Source organism: Apteryx rowi, unplaced genomic scaffold (genome assembly GCF_003343035.1).
Source record: "Apteryx rowi isolate R43461 unplaced genomic scaffold, aptRow1 scaffold_4, whole genome shotgun sequence".
NCBI lineage: Eukaryota > Metazoa > Chordata > Aves > Apterygiformes > Apterygidae > Apteryx > Apteryx rowi.
In genome coordinates this window covers 3148499-3169483 of record NW_020450529.1, presented here as the reverse complement: position 1 = coordinate 3169483, position 20985 = coordinate 3148499, and the positions used below count along the sequence as shown (strand labels likewise).

At 43.3% G+C, this 20985-nt stretch overlaps 1 protein-coding gene across 1 annotated transcript in view; it reads left to right on the top strand.

Annotated features, from left to right (window-relative positions):
• Positions 1-20985, top strand: part of CNTN4 (contactin 4) — a 148031-nt gene that overhangs the window by 56500 nt on the left and 70546 nt on the right. The window contains exons 5-8 of the mRNA XM_026075016.1: positions 7929-8031; positions 9138-9322; positions 19118-19254; positions 20830-20959. Of these exons, the coding sequence (XP_025930801.1) occupies positions 7929-8031; positions 9138-9322; positions 19118-19254; positions 20830-20959 (555 nt within the window). The remainder of the gene's footprint in view (positions 1-7928; positions 8032-9137; positions 9323-19117; positions 19255-20829; positions 20960-20985) is intronic.

Below are 20985 nucleotides of genomic sequence, written 5' to 3'. Positions count from 1 at the left end.
AATAATTATAGAAGAAAAACCTGGGGACACTTGACCAAAGACAGGAAATAAAATAGATTTTAGAGTTTGGATATACTGTAGTTTTACTTATTTTATGCAACCCAAAAGTGAACAAAAGCACTTTGTTGTTTCGGTAACTATTATCACAGGCTGTATTTCCCAGCAGAATTAATGCTATTTTTAGTAGTCTGTGGAATAATACAAAAAAGTGGAAAGAAACCAAAAGAGGATTTCTAAATTTATACAGAGAATTGATTTGTATCATAGTCATTTTTGAGCAGATAAGAAAAATAAATTTGCATGTTAATTTGCAGTGTCTGTTTAAAGGATAACATTTAGGACATTTGTTCTAGAAATAGAAATGCATTATTAGAGTATCTTCTAGAAGACAGTCCATTGTCACCTAGAGGTATTTTACACAAGTTCCTCCCTTGTAGCGTGTGGTTCCTTGCTGCCAGCCTCCCACACATCGCGGTCCCCTTCGCCTTAACGCTGTTGCCACCGAGGGTGAACGTGGAAGATTATAAGTAATGAGGAAGTGTCCACATTGGGCCAAGGAGTGAAGACGGCCCCTTTTCCACGCGCCGACTCTGTTCTCATTTATACACAGGAGACTGCATTGCAATAAACCCAGTGTCAGTAGTTTAAATGAAAGTAAATTTGGCCCTGCGAGCCCAAAATAAGTTGTCTAGTGTAAGGAAAAAAAGAGGAACATTTAAATTCATCCTGTATTAACATTTTCAGTGTTGAAGAGGAAATATTTTTAAATATTAAATTGACAGTACTTTCATACAAACCTTACCTAGCTGGAAGTGCTTCTGTTTATCAAAACCGAGCTGGACGCACGCCTGCGTTTCCAAAGCGGAGGGTGGCGTTAGGATGATTGCCGCTTGCCACGCTGGCATGGTGCATTGCAAGGGCTCCCTGCTGGCACTGCCTTCCTCAGCCCGCGCTCAGCTTGCTTTGCAGCCCCCGGTTGCCCTCCGGAGGTGATTCGCAGGGACGCTCCCCGGCTCCTTTGAAGTGCGCTCGGCTGTTTATTGCAGATATGAAACTTTAATCGAACCTCGGAGGAGCTCAGGAATGCGTTTGTGAGTTAAGCAGGAAGGGTGCTGTAGTACCTGCTATGCCAAAGATGGCTACACTCAAGACTTGAACACGTGCTACATATGTATTTTAAACTAGGATTGCACTAATATTGCACRCAAACTTTATTTTAAAAAAATTCTGCGTCTCAATTTTTCACCCACGTAGAGTAATCCTATAAAATCTGAATATAATACACTCTCATGCTTGTGAGAAGTTCTGGAAGTGTGCACAACAGAAGTGTGCAAGGCACATAGTGTTTCCACTGGCAGGTGGGTCGTGGTTGTCTTCTGTATGCRTATTTGACATGTCCAGTATATCTTAATCTACGTGACATGTTATCTTCTTTACAACACTTTAGCCTTAAATTAGCTGACAGAGAGGCTAGTTCATCAACAATTAATGTTCCCATTCCATTTAATTTCAGTTAGAGAGTTAAATGGAAACATTCATAACGTGCCTCTCCCACTGAATTTAAGTTCGCCAAGCCGTGCCTCCGCCRGCCGGGCAGCAACGGGCTCCACAGGCCGAGAGCGCAACGCCGCTCCGGCGCCTGACGGAGGCCCTGCTCTTCCCGCAGGGGCTTTTCGGGGTGCGGAGGCCTGCGGCGTCTCGGCGCCGGGCTGAGCCGCAGCGGGGCCGTGCCTTCGGTGTAGCCAGCGAAGGCCAGGTTTGCCAGGACTGCATGGCATTTGCCAGGTTTGCAGGACTGCATGTTGCATGCTGAATTCTCTTCCATGAGGATCCTGTGAGGGTGGGGTTTTTTTGCAGTTCTTTTTAAACTTATGGCAGCAATTTTTCTAGATTCAGTCACAAATCACTTTGATTTTTTATGTTGAGTATCTGCCATCTTTTTCRCAGGTTTACTTGCATGTAATCATTCTGAAAAAATGCCCTTTTCATATGTGGGGTTTTTTTTAAAGCACTGCTTGCTTCAAAATGCCAGCCTCTTGTGCCATAATTTGTGAAAGGAGAAGATACAGGTGTACAGAATGAAATCTGATTCCTCAGACTTATTGCATTCCCCACCTGTGCCTTTTATGCCTCTCGTTGGCTTGTTTTTAGTTGCGAGGCTCCAGAATTATAGATCTCCTGATGTTATTTGTAGTGGCTTTTTGCAACCGATAGTACATTCTCTTGTTGACAGAAATCAAGTTTCCTTTCCTGTTGCTGTGTTGTGGAAACAGAAGGTGCCTCTTATCCCATTACTTATCCCCAGACAGCGTTTTCTCCTTGGGCACATAAATCTCATAGGGGGTTATAGGAACGGTGATGGGAGCAGACTATGCTGAGACAGCTCGCTTGGTCAATATTAGCCCAAACTCTCTGTTTCTGCAGACAGAGGTTATCTGATGATGATAAATATGGTGTGCAAAGTACATTGTGTGCTAGGAAAAAGATGTTTTTCCTCTGTCYGTCTTAAAAATTCCCTCCCACAAATGCATTTAACCTGGCCCATTTAAATATTTTAATCTCTACCGCAGGCTGGATTTGCGATGGTAAGTGTGTTTGTAGTGCATGCGGCTAGCTGCTTTGCCTGGGAAGGTTTAAGCGCAATGCTCATCGGAGTGCAGTGATCCCTGAAAGTGCACATTTGCGTTTGGGATTTGTCCTCCTGAGATGTRCATGCATCTTCCATCACAGGGCTCCAGGAATTACACCCAGTGAAAGACATCGTGTTGGGAAGAGATTAGAATTATAGTCTGTTCAGCTTTGGAAAACATCTTTCAGCCTCTTAAAAGAATAGATCAGCGCTCTGTCAGAAGCCAAGACACGCTCTCCTGTACTTCATTCTCACTGTTGCACTACAGCAGTGTAAATTTTCTGCATTTGCACGGTTTTCCCACAGAAGCCTCTTTCCTTGTCCTCTACCTCTTTCACGTCACAGAAATGTTGAAGTGTAAAAGGAAAAAAAAGGTGCTTTGAGTGATGTTTTTCTGGATTTCCGAAGGGACTGGGGTTGGGTTTCAKCTGGGGTCGCCGGTTCTGGTCTGACCGGAGCTAGTAGTGCCAGCGCAGGCTGGTACTTCCCGCTGCGGAAGAACAGCTCTCTGAGCTGCATGGGATTTTCATGCTGGGAAGTACAATAAATCAGTAAATACATATGGCGCCAAAGGGAAAGAATGATCCTGCTCTTAGGATCGCTGCTCTCAGGCCCCACGGGCCACCGTGGGAGCCGGGCGGGCGATCTCAGGCCGTGGTCTGTGCAGCTTGCCTCCGGAAAGGGCCCTGGGGGGCTGTGGTCCCCCACGAGGAGCGAAGCGTGGCAGGCCYGGAGCGCCCTGTGCTCCCAGGCAGCTGCTCTGCAGTGGCTCACTTCTTCTCTTTAGAAAGCGCTTTAGATTTTTACATCAAATTAAAGCAGTAATAGTAGGAAAGAACCAAAATAGACTTGGAATAAAAATATCATCAGCACCAGCTGTATGGGCCAATTAAACTTTAACATTTCACAGGTGTTGTCAGGAAAGGCATATCATCTCCTCAGACAAATTAGCTTGCTTCACAATTCCTAGGACTTTCATCCAAAACATTTTTAAGCCTTGAAACTGGGAAACAAATATGAAAGCCTCTAAGCTGCAAACACGTAGAGCATCTAATGTGTCATGTAGTATACAGAATGTGGAAAAAGGGACAGACTGGCGGATGCTATTGCTAGGCCACTCTCCATTATCTTTGAAAGGTCATGGAGAACAGGAGAGGTGCCAGAGGACTGGAAGAAAGCCAGTGTCACCGCAGTCTTCAAAAAGGGCAAGAAGGAGGACCCAGGGAACTACAGGCCAGTCAGCCTCACCTCCATCCCTGGAAAGGTGATGGAGCAGCTCATCCTGGARGYCATCTCCAMGCATGTGGAGGAAAAGAAGGTGMTCAGGAGTAGTCAGCATGGCTTCACCAAGGGGAAATCATGCYTAACCAATCTGATAGCYTTCTMTGATGGAATGACTGGCTGGSTAGATGAGGGGAGAGCAGTGGATGTTGTCTACCTWGACTTCAGCAAGGCTTTYGACACTGTCTCCCATAGCATCCTCATAGACAAGCTCAGGAAGTGTGGGTTAGATGAGWGGACAGYGAGGTGGAYTGAGAACTGGCTGAATGGCAGAGCTCAGAGAGTTGTGATCAGTGGCRCAGAGTCYAGTTGGAGGCCTGTAGCTAGCGGTGTCCCCCAGGGGTCAGTMCTGGGTCCAGTCTTGTTCAACTTCTTCATCARTGACCTGGATGAAGGSACAGAGTGCACCCTCAGCAAGTTTGCTGACGATACAAAACTGGGAGGAGTGGCCGATACGCCAGAGGGCTGTGCTGCCATTCARAGAGACYTGGACAGGCTGGAGAGGTGGGCRGAGAGGAACCTCMTGAARTTCAACAAAGGSAAGTGCAGGGTCCTGCACCTGGGGAGGAACAACSCCATGCACCAGTACAGGYTGGGGGTTGACCTGCTGGAAAGCWGCTSTGCYGAGAAGGACCTGGGAGTGCTGGTGGACACCMAGTTAAGCATGAGGCAGCRATGTGCCCTTGTGGCCAAGAAGGCCAATGGTATSCTGGGGTGCATCAGGAAGAGTGTTGCCAGCAGGTCGAGGGAGGTGATTCTCCCMCTCTAYTCAGCCCTGGTGAGGCCACATCTGGAGTACTGCRTCCAGTTCTGGGCTCCCCAGTACAAGAGGGATGTGGCACTACTGSAGCAAGTCCAGYGAAGGGCTRCAAAGATGATTARGGGACTGGAGCATCTCTCTTATGAGGAAAGACTGAGAGATCTGGGCCTGTTCAGCCTGGAGAAGAGAAGGCTGAGAGGAGATCTTATCAACGTGTACAAGTATCTGAAGGGAGGGAGTCGAGAGGATGAGACCAGACTCTTTTCAGTGGTGCCCAGTGACAGGACAAGAGGCAACGGACACAAACTGAAACACCGTTTCATCTGAGCATGAGAAAAAACTTCTTCACTGTGAGGACGACTGAGCACTGGCACAGGTTGCCCAGAGAGGTTGTGGAGTCTCCTTCTCTGGAGATATTCAAAACGCGCCTGGATGCAATCCTGTGCAATGTGCTCTAGGTGACCCTGCTTGAGCAGGGGGGTTGGACTAGATGATCTCCAGAGGTCCCTTCCAACCTCAACCGCTCTGTGATTCTGTGATGACACTGGAAATGTTCTGCAAGCTGCAGACCCTATTTTAGTTTTCTGTTCTCTCCCTCATTCTTTCCACCTGCGCTAGTAAGTCACATGCTAAATCGCCTAGGAACAGCAGGAGAAATAAGGACTGTCTGTGAGCAAATGGTCTTGGATTCTGTATAGAGGTGCCTCAGCTGCACTTGTGGCTTTCCTATGACGTGAAGAAGACAGGGCTTGCAGCATACCCCRTATATACATATAGGTAGGTTATAATTGCTCTTGGAGCCCTGTGATTTTTCTGGGTACAGTTCCTGATTTATAAGTGGTTGGAGGTTGTAATAATGCTAGTAGGACAGCTGTTGGATTTCCTAGCTGTGAGAGAAGGAAGGTTTCCAGAGCTGCAGGGCCATGGACAAGGCAGTGACCATATCCAATTTCCTGGAGCATCAGCAAGCCTTCGTTTGGTTTGGGGATTTGTCACCACTGGGATGAGAATTTTCCAGTACCAGCCCCAGGCAAAAAATGGGAAATGAATGAAGAAAGAGAAGGCAAAAAAGCAGTTTTTCCTCCCTCCCATTCCTTGTTCATGTCTCCTAATCTGTTGGGTACATGAAGTATTAATAATACATTTTGCCTAAATTTCCTAAACAGCCCATTAGCATCAAATGATACTTTACAGCCTACTTTTCATGGGGGGACTGAGTTATTGCTTTAGGAGTGGAAAGCGAGCAAGAATTGTGACTTCTTCCCTCCTCGTTCTCATTGTTTTAGCTTTTTAGGGAGCATTTTACACTACRTTGTCCATCTAGCCTCTGCTAGGCGGTGGTGAGGCAGGAGGTCTGGGGACGTCRTCTCCCTGCCAAGGGTGGTGAGCTTGGTGACCCACTGAGTCTGCCCTTGGTGCTGCGAGGGGCAATGACGCTGTGCTCAGTTGTCACCTGTTTTTTGTCTTGCTTGCTTTGCTTGCTCAGTTGTAGCCTCTACAGTCGGCCTGGATGTGCCGCTTCCAGTGTAGTTTCTCTAAGTAAGTCTCCACTGAGCGTTTGAAAGGTAGCATCTTCCAAAGTGAGTAAATTGGCTAAATCTGGTCGGACTTTTATGGGAAGCCCCTCCTATGCTCAGAAGCTCTTCCGCTCTCCAGTTTGTGGTCCTCGTTGCAGACCATGGGAATACTCCTTTGGGAAAAGGTCGCAGTAAATTTGAATATCAGCAAAACAACGCTGCTGTTCCCAAACTTTCACGCACAGCCTTATTCTTGAAAATAGCTAGAGATATTTCTTGTTTTGGTTGAAGCTCTCCCAGTAAACAGTCAGCATGAAGTCTGGAGAAATTTAGTCAAAAGTGCTAAGATTTGGCAAGTCACAATCAGGTGAACAGAGAGGATTTTCTATTAGCTTGATGGCAGCTGGCACTAGCAGCCCTTGCGGATTGCAACGTTAACGTGCAAAGAGCTAACGAGTGTTAGGCCCTATAATTATATTCTGCATAATACTGAAGTGCTAGGATACTGACTGATGAGGTTCCTGGGATGCATGCTTGCCAGGACATGTGCGTATGGAGAGATTCATATCCTTAATGAATGTGTTTCATTTGGATGAGTGATTTCGTGCAGCAACTGCTCTTCATAGAGTATAGCAGCAATGCTTATTTGAAAGAAATGTSTTGAAGACCGATGACGTAGCTGCTTATTGCACCAGAACAGGTAATATAGGTAAAGATAGGTCTGATGTAAGCCTCATACTGAGCATTTTTAGCTGTAAAAGTCTCTTACTGTGTAAAAGTAAAGGAAGAAGGCTTTTCATGCTACCTCTAAACTTGCAAATCATGCAGCACTTTTGGGAAAGCAGTGAGAGACACAAAGCACCATTGCAGTCATAGGCTACCATAAACGCACCTCATTTTCTGGTAGGGCCTGAATATCTCTCTGAACGCATGCTGTCTGATTTGTGTATTTGTGCATCCTGATAGCATTCATCTGGTTTGATCCAGCACTGCTCCCACTTCCAAACCAGCAGCRCTGCATCCCCTGGCAGCAGCCTGGAAGCCTGCCGCGTTCCCTCCGCTTGGCAAGCATCCAGGAAGCACTGTGTAGTTAAGATTTAAACTGCAATCATCAATTACCTGATAATCACTATTGGTGAAATTATATGTACCGGTTTTAAGACAGTACAGTGACTAGAAATGTAGCAATTTATCATGAGTATAATGGCCTTTTTATGTGCACAAATTTTTAAATACAATTTCATAAAGAGACTGCCACAAAACATGATTTACTAGGGCAGTAAAAGATAAAGAAATTAGCTAAAGAGTATGTGATCTCTGAGCATCTAAATCCTTGAAGTTAATAGAAACTTTGATTAGCTCCAGTGCTTTTAAAACTTTTTCTAATGGCTATTTGTTCCGCATTTCATTTTTTAAAAGGTGGTGAACTTACCTTATTATTGCTTTCCTTATTTTACAAGTTACCTGCAAAAATCCTGAATATTCAAAAGCAAAAAGTAACAGAGCCATGAAGAAATTTTAATATTTGGCAGATGGTACGGAGTGGTGGTTCAAATTTTCCTCTGGCAATAAATGGGAAAAGAGCTCACAGTACACGGCTGTTAGAGACAGGCTGTGTTTAAAATGAATGGATTAATTGGGCAAGTAATGATGTATAGAACAGCTCTGCATTAGTGCAGAAACACTTGCGAATTTATTGCAAAAATTCAGCCAAGCTTTAGCATCTATTTTATGTTCACAGGGGTGATGGGAGAGTATGAGCCAAAAATAGAAGTACAGTTCCCAGAAACGGTTCCCTCTGCAAAAGGAACAACAGTGAAACTGGAGTGCTTTGCCTTGGGAAAGTAAGTTCTGATCCATTATTATTACTTCAGCTCGCTCAGTTTTACAGTGCTATATTGTAGAGTTCACTGGATTCACTAACTATTCATGTTACTCAGCAGGTGCTATTTTTTTCTAGCATTTGTTACAGGGAAAGGACTTGGGGAGTTGGGACTTTGCTCACCAAAAATTTAATCTCCCAAGGAGGAGAAGAGATGCAACTTACTTTGGAAAGATGTGTCTGTGTGTCTTCTGTTCCGAGGCAACACTTAAAACATGTCTCTTGTTACTGGAGTAAATATTTGCAACACTGTTAAGATGAACCTACAGGAYTGGCAGGAAAATGGACTTCTTATCACAGCAGCTACCAAACTTCAGCTTTGTGGAAGCAGCATGTTTATAATATAGCTTCTCCCGCTTTTAAGATAGACTGTGTGAGTGAGGCACCACTGGTATAAATATATATTTAAATTTAATTTATATATATGTACACACACACCACCCACAATAAAATTGCCCTGGACCTTGGCAGAGGCTTTAGAGTGACCATATTTTCATCATCCTCGACCATGAAACAGAATTAAGTTGATCAGACAAGTGAGTATCAGGATAAGACCCTGAGCCGTGACCCAAATTGATTCCTGTTGTATTTCACTTCAGATAAGCCCAAGCTCAAGGATATGGAGAAACAAATTAGCCTTCTCTCACTTCCAAAGGAAAACATGAGAAGCACAAAGTTGCAAGCTGTTGTTTGGTTATCAGGTGAGAGGATCGAGAAAAGCRGTGGAGCATTTCTGACAGCGTTTCAGAGGAGGGTACCACCTCCTGGTCTCCCTTGGTACCTGTTTCTTGGGCATCGCGAAGGGCTGACTGTTGTCAACAGGGTCCTCTTTCTCTTAAACAGTAGTTGAAATTGGTTTTGCTGCTGGACCAAGATTACAGTCCAGATTTCCAAATGAAACCACAGTTTGTCAAGAGACCGAGTTTGTTGTTTGCAGGATGGATTCAGTGGATCCAAGTCTGCTTGTCACTGGAAGCTGTTTTCTACTTTTCTAAGCATGACTGAATAATCAGTAAAAGGACACAGCTTTTACTATGAGTCTTATTTTGCCATATTCTTCTCATTTAGCCCAGTTCCTACTATTAGCTGGAGGAGAGCAGATGGGAAACAAATACCCAGAAAAGCCAGGAGACACAGATCGAATGGAGTTCTTGAAATCCCAAATTTTCAGCAGGAAGATGCTGGACTCTATGAGTGTGTAGCTGAAAATGTGAGAGGGAAAAACGTGGCACGAGGACAGCTGACGTTTTATGGTAAGCAGACTGCCTGTTTTCAGAGGGTTTTATAGCATGAATTGCAATATGCAGTAAATATTTTGTGGGAAAGTCATTTGGGGGTATATTTTTAAAATTACTTGCTTTACAAACAGTACTTCTCAGAAAGGGTGTAATTTGAAATAAAGCCCGAGTAGTGCATATTGACTGAGACTCAGATCTGTTAGAAAACAAAAACATAACGCTGGAAGGACATTGGCATGGTAACGTGCAGAAAGCACTAGCTTATTTGCCTTTTTCTAGCAGCAAATGTAAAGCTGGTTCTTCTGGTGAAGCATTTTGGTGGTTACAGCTTGTGATTTATTATGTATGTGTTGCCCCACAGTATAGGTATAATTTCCAGCTTGTGTTAATAAATGGTAGTTGCTTATAAGTGACTCAGGACTGCTTTCCAGAGGGGTCAGTGGTGATTGTTGCACAGCCTGGAGAAGTCGGGATTTAACCTGCAGAATCCTTTCCACCGAAAGACTCTGCGTCTGCTCCTGGTAGAATCAAATCACAGGCATTGATCCAAGCACAATATAAATGTAAAATTTCAGCTTCATACGCTTTCTATTTTAAGTTTGTGTTGGTGCCTCTAAATCCTAATAGAAGTGTCTGCTCATCCACAATCTTCTTTTGGAAACAGCTCCATCTTTCCAATCGTATTAGCTTGTGGGAAATGAATTGAGCTTGCAGGAGCAAAGTTTGAGCTGTTCTGAGTTGCTACAGATGTACTTGTGTAGGAGGCTGAGCAAGAGTCACAGAAAGTTTCCTTAGAGCTAAGGATGGGCTCTTGGTTTGGTATGTAGTTTCAATTTGATATTTTTTTTGGAAAGAAGGCTACAGATTACACACTCACCCCACATACGTGCCTACAAAGACCTCCCCACAATCGTAAAAATATTTGTTTTGTTGCTACCATGTTATCATCTTCAGGAGCATAATAAAATGTCATTCTTTATTGAACACATGGAGAGAAATTCAGTGTTTCCGCCACCAAGAATGCTCCTGAGGGCCCAGCTTCTGTCAGCTGGGAAGATTGGGTTGAACTCCAGAGATAAGAAAAATATTTTTTGATTTATAGTAAATTTGCTACAGAAAAAGAGTTTCAGCACACTCTTCACAAAATGGGTTTGAATATGGTGAGCAATGTAATTCCCCCCCTCCCTGCAAAAGTATAGAGAGAGACGTTTTAAAATTGAAAAACTTTCTAAAGGACATATTTCGTTTAGAAATCTCTTGAGGTTTTTGATTTTCCATTTCAAAAGAGCAGTTCTTTCTTTAAAAATGGACTAAATTATAAAATGAGAAAAGAATATTAAAAGGGGTTAAATAACATAAAAACAGAGTGAAATCTTTTATGTTAAGGAGATAATTTGGSGTTAAAACAAAATATTTTCCCTTTTTTTTAATTAAAAGAATTGCAGATTTTTGTTCCTCTCCATCACAAACTGCATGTTTGTCCTGATTTTTCCCAAGTGGAAACTAAATGAAAAGATTCATCAGTTGTACAGTTCTGTGCAATCCAAGACCAAACCTGCCTTTTTTGCTATACTGCTACCAGAGTATATACTGGATTATAACCTAAATAACAATGAATTTACCAGTTTGGATTCCATCGCTGGAGGACAGCAGTTCACACACAAGAGCTACTAGCATGACTATTGCCAATTTTCACACGCACAGGTAATTTCAGCAAAGCAGCTAAGGATTTTATGGAAAGAATAGTGGGTATTTGTAAGGCTGGGAACTATCTTTACATCTGCTTTCCTTCATGTAAGCAGAGGACTTCTTTATCCAGAGCTGTTTAGCCTCTAACCTGTACTAATTAATGTTTTTAACTGTAACAGATTAAAATATTGTCCTCATTGCTGTTACCTTCAAGGTGATGAGTTCCTAGTCTATAAGTATCTAGTTTTCAAGGATGGCTTGAGTTTGGCAAGCATTTAGTATTGCAGATGGACTGKTTTTTTTTAAAACTTGCTTTCTGCAACTAGACTCGAGTTTCATGCGGCACTGAGAACTTCTAGGGAAAGTAACTTCCTATAAACATTTTCTACGAATAGTTCAAGCTGAATGAAAGTATTTTCCTTTAATCATTTTTCTTTTTAAAGCTGAGAAATACTGTATCTTTATTGAAATATAACTGTAATGTTGGCAAGGCTTTCCAAGTTGTTTTTAGGGGGTCAGGGGTTCACGTCCTGAGAAAGGAGCACTCCAGAGTATTTGATAGGGAAAATCAGATTTGTCACTTACTTGCAGCATTGCTCCGTGAAATGCTCTATCGCARTGTGTGCCCTGGAGATTACGATCTGCCTCTAACAGTGTTACTCTTTTAAACTGAGTTATCTGCCTCTATGCATAGTACAAAAAAAKAAGAAGAAGAAAAAGAAAATGAAATTCAAATTTGCCTGCTTGCTGCAGATAACGCAGCCATACCTCCGTTGTCAGCTTCTTCCAGGGCTCCTGGAGGTTGTCAGGAAAGGCTGACTTTCGTTGTATTTCAGTCTTGTATCAATGTTTATTTTTTTCTCTGTTAGCATATCAGTGACACTAAAGTTGTTTGATGTTCTCATTGCAGCAGGAAAGGTTAATTAAATGTGAGATCCATTCTTCCTCCGTTTCCTCTGCCTTGAGCCCCTATGAGAGGTTGTGTTTTATTGTTTTCCAAGAGCACATGTTCCGAGTGCCGTGTGTCCTACTTGATAGATAGTCCTACATGATAGAAAACGTGTTAATGCTAATACATTTACAGTGACTAATACCTGTTTTCTTGATTATTGTAACTCTAAATGGGATATAGCTTGTTTTTTTTGTCGTAAGTCTCTTGTCTGCCGTTCCCAGCCAGATTGTGGGTCTGAAATTAGCTCCTGCACACTAGCAGATTGGAAAGCGACCCCTTCTTTCTTGCTCTTATTTAGCAGCCGTAAACGCGTGTCGCGCCGCGTTCCTGACTTTGCAGCTCGCTCCCCGTGGTCCGTACGCTTTCGCGTGCGAGGCCGGATAAAACCCCCTTTGCTGCRGAAGGTGAGCGGCGGGCGCGAGCCTGCCTGGCGCGGGCTCCCCGTGGCAGGAGGCCTTACTGCCGCAGCCCTGCGCCGCCGCCCGCGCTTCCAGTCCAGGCTTTTTCGTTGCACTTGGAAGCGAGGGTCCGCCAAGCTGTCAGCTGTGTGTTTTGATGCGCAGCAATACAGAAGCACTCACGTTGACCTGCTTCTATTTTTAATCTGACTGCTCATAAATTTTAAACTTTATAACCCTGCATGAGGCAAAGATTTATAGCCTGAGCAAAAAACAACCGGTTTTGGCAGAAATGCAGTAAACAAGATTACCTTTCCCAGCTAATTTCAGAAAAGAAATGCTTTTTCTTTCGTAAAACCAGCATCAAGGAGATGCTTATTCATTATCCCTGGGGATATTGTTTCATTGGTGTTGAGTTTAGAAACCCTCTTCCAGGATGCCATTTTAGTTAAATCCTCCTTTGTCAGCCGGTGCCCACCCAAGGTTGTCCTGAGTGGGGGCCAAGAGGCGCCGGGCAGACGCACGAGCCCGACAGGCTCGTCAGGCAACACTGGCCTGCGTCTCCGCTGCCAGCGGTCGCTGAACGTCACCATTCCACCATACAAATGGTGGTGTGGGACCTCTTTTTTTTTTTTAATACGAATTTTTAATATGAATGTGTTTTTCTGCACAAAGTGGCCACTTCAGTTCCCCTTCAGTGTGCTTTTAGACTTTTCTGTGTTGACTGCGTGTCACTGAAGAAAATGCAACGCTTTGGAAATCCCCATTTCCCTGCCCGGAAGACACAGTCTGAATGAAGGGAAACAAGGTAAAAAAGCTGCTGGCCCAGGCAACCGGAACATATGCACGTCATTCCCTGGCACGGCAGGGCCGAGAAGGCGCAGCGGTGCCCGCGCTGGCGCTGGGCAGCGAAGGAGCTTCTCCGGGCTGGGCCAGGCCGGGCTGCCAGCAGGGAACAGCCCGGGCGGATCCCGGCAGGGAGGAGGAAGACGAGGAGGCTGGGACTGCACCTCCACAACCACCAGGGACGTGTCTTCTGCCAGTGTTACAACCAAAACCATGCATGGTGGCATTGATGTTTCCAGCCAAATCAAAGCTGAAAAATTTCGGTACCGAAACGTCACGTGATGCCGGTGCGGAGCCTGGTACTGACTGGGGGTAGCCGGTGTCGTTCGAGGAGTCCTTCAGCTTCTCTCTCCTGGCCAACTGGGTCCCCATCAAGCCCGTGTCTCACAAACAAGATGAGGAGAAGATTACAGTTAAAATTATTTCTAAAAGTGTCAGCATAGCAGCATCTGTATTAGCAAAGAGACAGACTTATTTGTAACTAATTACAATTCTTTGCAGCGTTTTGTAAACTATTCACTAGAATCCATTTAGGCGGCTGGAGCATTTTTCAGATTAAACACGTTTCAAATCAAGGTCCCACCAGTATTTTATACAGCTTCTTGATTTTACAGTGAAAAGAGTCCCACTTTCATCAGTGGGCCTGCTTTTTATGTGTGCTAAAGCTTTATGCCACTCTGTAGACCAGCATAAAACAACCTGAAATGTAAATCATATTATGCTCTTTATTATTGTTAGAGCTGTAAAAATGAGATTTGCATAAGAGAAAATCAGGGAGCAGTATGCCTCTGCTCCATTTATGCCTCAGATCGCAAACCATTTGCTGAAAATTTAAAAACACTTGAAACCAAATGAGCCACTGGGCTGATAAAAATACAAGAAAATTAACATAAATAGCACAAGTATATAATATTATTAATTATAATTTACATACCTCACTAGAAAAACCAGTTTGTTACCTGTTATGTAGACACACTGGCAATCAAGTTCTTTCCTTCAAGCATCTTCATGTTAATTTTATTTAACGTTCTCAAATCTTGTGTTGTTTCCAAATATTGTGCCAATTTAACTCTTGGTTAACCACCACTTAAACATGCGGCAGCAGCCAAATGCATCGTTGCATGAAGCGGAGTTTGGGTTTGGGAGCAGTCATTCCAGCACCCTCTCGCGGTTGGTTACATTCCCCCTTGGGGAGAATAACTGCTCGGGATGAGAATGTCTTGATTCTTGCCAGTGGATTGTATGTTTTCTCAGACTTCAGTGCAGGAGAGAGTAGCTCCGAGTTTTGAATAATTTGCTGCCTGAAGTAATGGTCCTGCATCAAGAACAGGTTTCTGCAGGGAGAGCAGGTGTTTTTCTCCCCCTCTGCCCCTTTCCAAGGGATATCTGGAAAACTGTGCTTGTAAAGAAAGCAATTTTTAAATGGCTCAGGAAAAGTGCTCCAGTTATTATCATTTTGCCTTGTAAAAATAGCTCTTTGTCAGGAGAAGCAAAAACAAAAATTAGAATTAAAATGTGAAGGCTACTCATAAAGCACCCCACATGTTCCCTACACCCCTGGGTGGCTGCGATCTGGAGCATCTGTGGTTGCAAGAAAAACAAATCCCTGAGGACTGCTGGTCACGGATGGCCCTGCAGTACTACCGGCCTTGGTCCCCGATATAAATGGGGAGAAAGACTTGTAATGGTACAGGAGAGTTTATGGAACAGGAAATAAATAAGAGGAAGGGACCTTAAAAGTTGTTTTTATCAGTTAGGTTAAGTCCTTCATATTCTCCTCCATTTCTTTTCCTCTAATTTGTAGTATTTTAGTCGCAGCCAGAGCTCCCAGGCAGGTTCCTTATGATCAGTGCCCTAGAAAAGCAGCCACGAGACACCTCGCCTGCGTGGCAGGATTTGGTGAGCTTCCCAAAGACGCGGACCCATGAAGGCAGGTCATCTCGATGCCGCAGGCAAGCAAATGACTTTGGGGAAGGATTTGCAGAGCTTCGCGAGTTGTATAGATTTCAAATAGTTCTTGATTGGCAGTGGAGGTCAGGAGAAAGGGATTAAGAGGAGGAGAGGAAGAGAAGAAGGGGGATGGGGATAACTTTGCGTTTCTGCGATCATTAGGAATGCTAATGAATTGAGGACATATGGGTTGTGTTTACAGAAGCTACATCCCCGTTTGGACCGGGATGACGTGTGCACTCGTCTGCACCAACTTTATACACTGGCTGCATTCTTGAGTTTTAATTACTCATGTATTTTCCCCATCTGGTTTGCTTATTTCTTCTGTTTGGCTTTCTGGTCTTCAGGCTTTTTTGGGCCCGGGCTCAATCTCAGCATCTTTTGAGTAGGTATAGTGAYGGATGGTCATTCAGCCTTTCCTCTGCCCTTAGTGATGAATTACACAGCCTGCGCTAGGTCATCAGCTGCTATAAATTGGCTTAGGAACACTGAAATCAATATGCACCAACCAAGAATTGGATTTAGTTTATGTATTAGTACCTCATTTGCTTTAGTCTTTTTGGCTGTTCTGAACTCACGGAGAAGTACAAAGATATAGATTTATTACTGTTTTATTTCTCACATTACTCCCATAATTCTTTGTTTTTGTTACTTATTTCTGATGCCTTTTAGGACATGTTTCTGGTCCGGCTTTCCAGTGCCTGCTTTTGCCTTTCAATTTATTATAACATGTACAGGCACATTCTAGACTTTTTTCTTTTAGAAGTAAGAGTATATTTGGGCAAACTTTCTTAATTATCTGGTCTAAAGTGCCCCACTTTGCATTTGTGAAGACTGGCAGGTGATAAAAGGTAAAAAGATTTTTTTCTAACCTGTGCCATCATTTTTATTCTGTCCACCTGAGTATGAATTCAAGACTGCTCTCATGAACTAGGATAAATATTTCTTTCTTTAAAAATATCCATGTATAAGTGTCATCCTTATATTTTTAAACTCCTTCTTCCCCTGTGTACATTTAGCATATGAATTTTTTTGCAACTCAGATGAATTCTTTATGAGCTTCTCTGTATTTTTCTTTCTTTACAACTGTATTTTTTCCTTCATGATGTTTCCAACCAAAGCCAGTAATATCAAAGTACTCCTTGCAAGGCCAAAATATTTGCAGTCCCATCACATGAAAGATTTCCTATTTTCTCAGCACCACTGCAATAGTACTAAAGACTTTGCTAGAAGAGCACTACCAGTCACAAATTAGACCTCGTCATTATATTTATCGATGTAGCTATACCTGAAAATGTTGTAGTGTAGAGCTGGTTTCATATCCTTGTTTTAGTTCTTTTAATTATCCTGCTTGAAATCTTGTGTCACGTTACCCTGCCGTGGTCCGATCCCCGATGGGAGGCTGTCAAATTTCATTAGATTATGGCAGCTCTCATTTGGTGGCTCAAACACGTTTGCTACCTGAACCAGCCCTGGTGTATTGCTCAAGACGGAGTCAGGAGCGTGCCTGGTGCTGTCGGAAAGGAACCGTTCAGAGGAGAGGTTGACCTAGTTAGAAACGTCTCCCAAAGAGCAGCAGAGAGCTGCGCTAAGCTGCTGGGAAGCGAGGGGCTCCGCTGGGTGCAGGGCGATTTAGTCCTGACCTGTTAGGCTTGTTCAGAAGCGGCTTTAGGATAGAAAGTTCACCCCGTTAGAAAAGCCCGCGCGCGAGAGCAGTGACGCGGGCTTCAGGCCTGTAGCTCACAGGTGCTGCCCGGGAGGTTGAACCGAGTTGCACGTGGGGCAGCCGGAGCGCCTGTCCTGCACTGCGGGCACCATTGCTCAGGCTCCGTCTCACCTCTCTGACCTGCAGACGGTCACAGAAAGACTGGCCAGGTACCGCTCTTCGGCTGGGCTGAGTAGGAACTTCCCTTAGTTGGGAGGTCTGATTGCTGAAAATAAGGAGAAATGCTGAATTTTTCTTATTTTCCTTCCTGTTTAAGTAAGAGGGCTTTTATTTTTTTGCATAAGTTATACACTGTAGCACCCACTGTGCCTTCTATGGGGTTTTTTTCTTCACAGGTAGATTTTGTCTGAATATTTTTGTGTTTTTATGGTTTTGTGGAAAATCAGTAAACCACTCAGTACTGCAAAAAGGAAAATGGAACAGTATGTGATTTCATAGAGCTCCTTTGCCTTAAAGTCATAAGACTCTCTTCAAAATTATGAGTCAGAAGTTGCTGGAACAGTAAACCTGTAGACTCTTGAGTGATTTGCACATGTCCTTGAGCCGGGGAGCCTGTTGCAGTTGAGGAAGGAAAGTCGCAGTTCAATGCAGTTGTTCAGGTTCTTATTCCAAATGACAAATTGACTTTCATCTTGCTGCCTTTAAACACTTTTCATATCTCTTTAGATACAGATAATAAACAAGCTTAAAATATTACGGGGTCAGGAGGGACAGTCAGAGAAGTAAACGCTGCCTGCATCTTGCGCTCAGCTACTCCTTTACCTTCCGCTCTGTCGTTACACTGTTTGCCTTGTTGCTTTTCTTGCAAGTCCCTTGGAGTATTTCTTGTGGCATATTTAAGATTCTGTGCGAAATTCTTTAGCTTTCACCTATGCTTTGTTGTTTATAGACACTGTGAGAAGGGAAATACTCAGTGTGGTAGCTGTGGGATTAAGTGCACATCTGCCATATCCTGAACGGAGTTTTGAAAAGGAGCCCAGCTCTTAGAGTGTGTATCTGCAGGACCATGTAATGATAGGCATACCAATATTTTAGGCATAGCCATACCAATTTTATGCTCAACTTCCCATTTTTTTACAATATTTTTTAAATTTATCCTTTCAGGCCTTTCTCTGGCTCCTCTCCTTATCCAAAGGAGAAACAAAAATTTGTTGTCCTTGTTTGAGTTATCTTAAATTTGTTTTATCTGATTATATGGGGAAAGCATTAACCAGGTTCTTGGAGACCTCTGCTGGTACTATCTTCCTACTAAGTCTCTCAGATTTTCTTATCTCAAAATAGGGCAAATGACCATTAAAAGTCAGAAACCCACTGTCTTTTATTGGGACTTTCTGAGAAGTATTGTAGATAAATCTAGACTGATGAGGTTTGTGAAGGTATAAGAAACCCAGAGTTTTGTATGATCTTCAAAAACACATGGCAGTTTTAGCTGAAATTTGCTCTGCATGCGGAGTCTGACCAAGCTTCAGCTGTATGTTTAAAAAAAAAAAAGATAAAAATACATGAAACATATAATACATGAAAAATATAATCACCTAAGTGCCTGAAAACTGCTGATGCTAGTTTTCACCAAAATCTATCAAAGTATAACTACAGTGTCTGCCTGCTTTTTGACATTCCAGGCTTGTTCAATGTCATTAATACAATTATTGACTCCAAAGACTTCTCTTACATGTAGCAATACTTTGTAGATCTGGCCGTAAACTAGAAAGACCGAGAAGGTATGATTTTGACCTGAAATAGTGCATATAACCAAATAGTCCAAAGTTCTTACTTTAATCTTAATTTCAATGAAGAGAAAGCTCTAAATTACAATTTTTGAAACTGGATCCTAAAATTTAGAGCTTTGAAGTCTAGCTCATTTAGACCCTGAATAAGAAAATATCTCTATTTGAAGGATCAGGGGTCTAGCAATGCCATTTGTTGCCCCGGGGCAGCACAGGAACTAGTGTGTGGTTTGGGTATGATGATAATCTGACTCTGAGTTTCTGAAACTGCTAGTTTTCATTAATTAATCTGTATTAAAAATAAAAGTTAAGAAAGCAGATTCTAATTTTGCACATACCAGCAAAAAGCAGAACTGAACTCACAGGAGAAAAAAAAAGGATCTTCACAGAGTTATTAAACATGTTATTAACTCCAGCGCTGTGAAACGTGCTAATAAGGAAATATGTGGCCATTTCGTGGCACGTAGAGAGGGCGCGCTTGTTTACAGACATGAGGCTTTACCCGTTGCTTCTGCCTCGCAGCTCAACCCAACTGGATTCAGAAAATCAGCGATGCTCACGCCGCGATAGAGGAAACGGTCGCATGGGAATGCCGGGCGAACGGGCGCCCGAAGCCCTCGTACAGCTGGCTGAAGGACGGCGAGCCCCTGCTGCCCCAGGTAGGCGCGCTGGGAAGCCGCGGCCCCGTGCCACAAGCTCTGCGCGTGCTCCGGTGCTCCGCCAGCTTCCTCTTCCTTTTTTTATTGCTTTTGAAATAGAAATACAAATCACTGTGCTCTCAAATCCCCCCCGCTGTGCAGCCAACTTCTCGTCACGCTGGGCGAGTGCCTTTGTATGGCGCTGAGTTCCTGGTCTGGGGAAAAACTGCCCCTTCCTTTCTCTTGGGCAGGCTTGGCTTCAGGAGAGCTTTGCTTAATGACAAATAGGAGGTACAGCAGCTGTACATTTGAAGTTCCTCCCTGAAACGAAGGATTCGCAATACAAATCTAATAGTGGAGGGACCCTCGTGAAAAGAGGGAATGGCTAAGTGGGACTCTGGAGCCCGAGGCCGTAAAACGATTGCCCTGAATTCATTTTTTCAGTGTACAATTTTCAGGTGAACTTCAGCTGTTAATGAAACCTTAGCATTGCTGCTAGTCCCTCGCAGAGCTCCCATTCCTCTTGCTCAGCCGCGTCCCTGTACGGGCAGCCGGCACCGCGGCCTGCCTTTAGCAGTGACATGAAGAACTGCCTCAAGATTAATGATGCGCAGGAGTAGAGGGAAAGCACGCCCTCACACCTCCCTGCTCTCCCGTCGTGCTTTCACCAGAGGGGAATCGCTGAGTCCCGTGATCACTTCAATTATAATGCCAAACTAAAACAAATTACTAACGCGTTGTTTTCAAGGTAGCCTGCGTTTTTTCCCTTCACTTAACGTGAAAGAACATGGCTGCCTAGATTTGATGAAACCCTAATAAAGATTGCACAAACATTAAATTTCCACCCTACAGCCAAGTAGAAAGCCAACAGCTCTTTATATTATTTTTTTTTTTTAATGGTAAAACTCCTGGGGAGGGAGGGAACACTTTGTTGTACTTATTAAAATTGATAACATGAGTTCCATGTCCTTAGGCTGACAAATGATACCATGGTCTTTTGTTCCACACACTAATTTTACTTGCTTCATGCTGGTCACTAGCAGATGGTCTTGTACTTAAATCACGTTAGTGGCGGATATGAAGTAAAGGATCATTAAATTATTAACATCTATATATTTTTTGCAGTAAACTGCAGTAGATTTTAAATATTTCTTTCCGGACCAGCTTACTGCCATTCTTAGTAGCCTCCATTGCCATATATGCTAATAATGTCACTGTTCTATGTGTTTTAAAGAATACATTTGGCTGTGATACACCACCATAGAACAAAAGTGCATTTTTAGATTCAAGTTTATCTACTTGAAGGGGATATTAATCTAAATGGTTTGGGTATTAAATCAATGAGAACTCAAGGAAAAGTCCTCCAATTTAAATTGCATTTACCAACTACTGTATTGGTTTTTCTTTATGGTGTCTAACCTGACATAAATTCAGTTGACAGACAAATAGATTGTAGCATGCAAATTCCTCATATTACTGCTCCTTTTCTTTTTTTGATCAACCGTGATATAAAATATGACATAACCCCTGCTGGGTGTATGTTCCAAGGAGGGGGCCTCCTTGTTTACTTATTTGTTTCATTTTCCTGTTTTACAGGGGAGAATTCGGATAGAGCAGGGATCACTTACAATTACAAATGTGAGCTTGTCAGATGCCGGCATGTATCAGTGTGTAGCGGAAAACAGACATGGCATCATTTTTGCCAGTGCAGAACTGAATGTCATAGGTAAGTTTACTTTCCTGAACACTGCA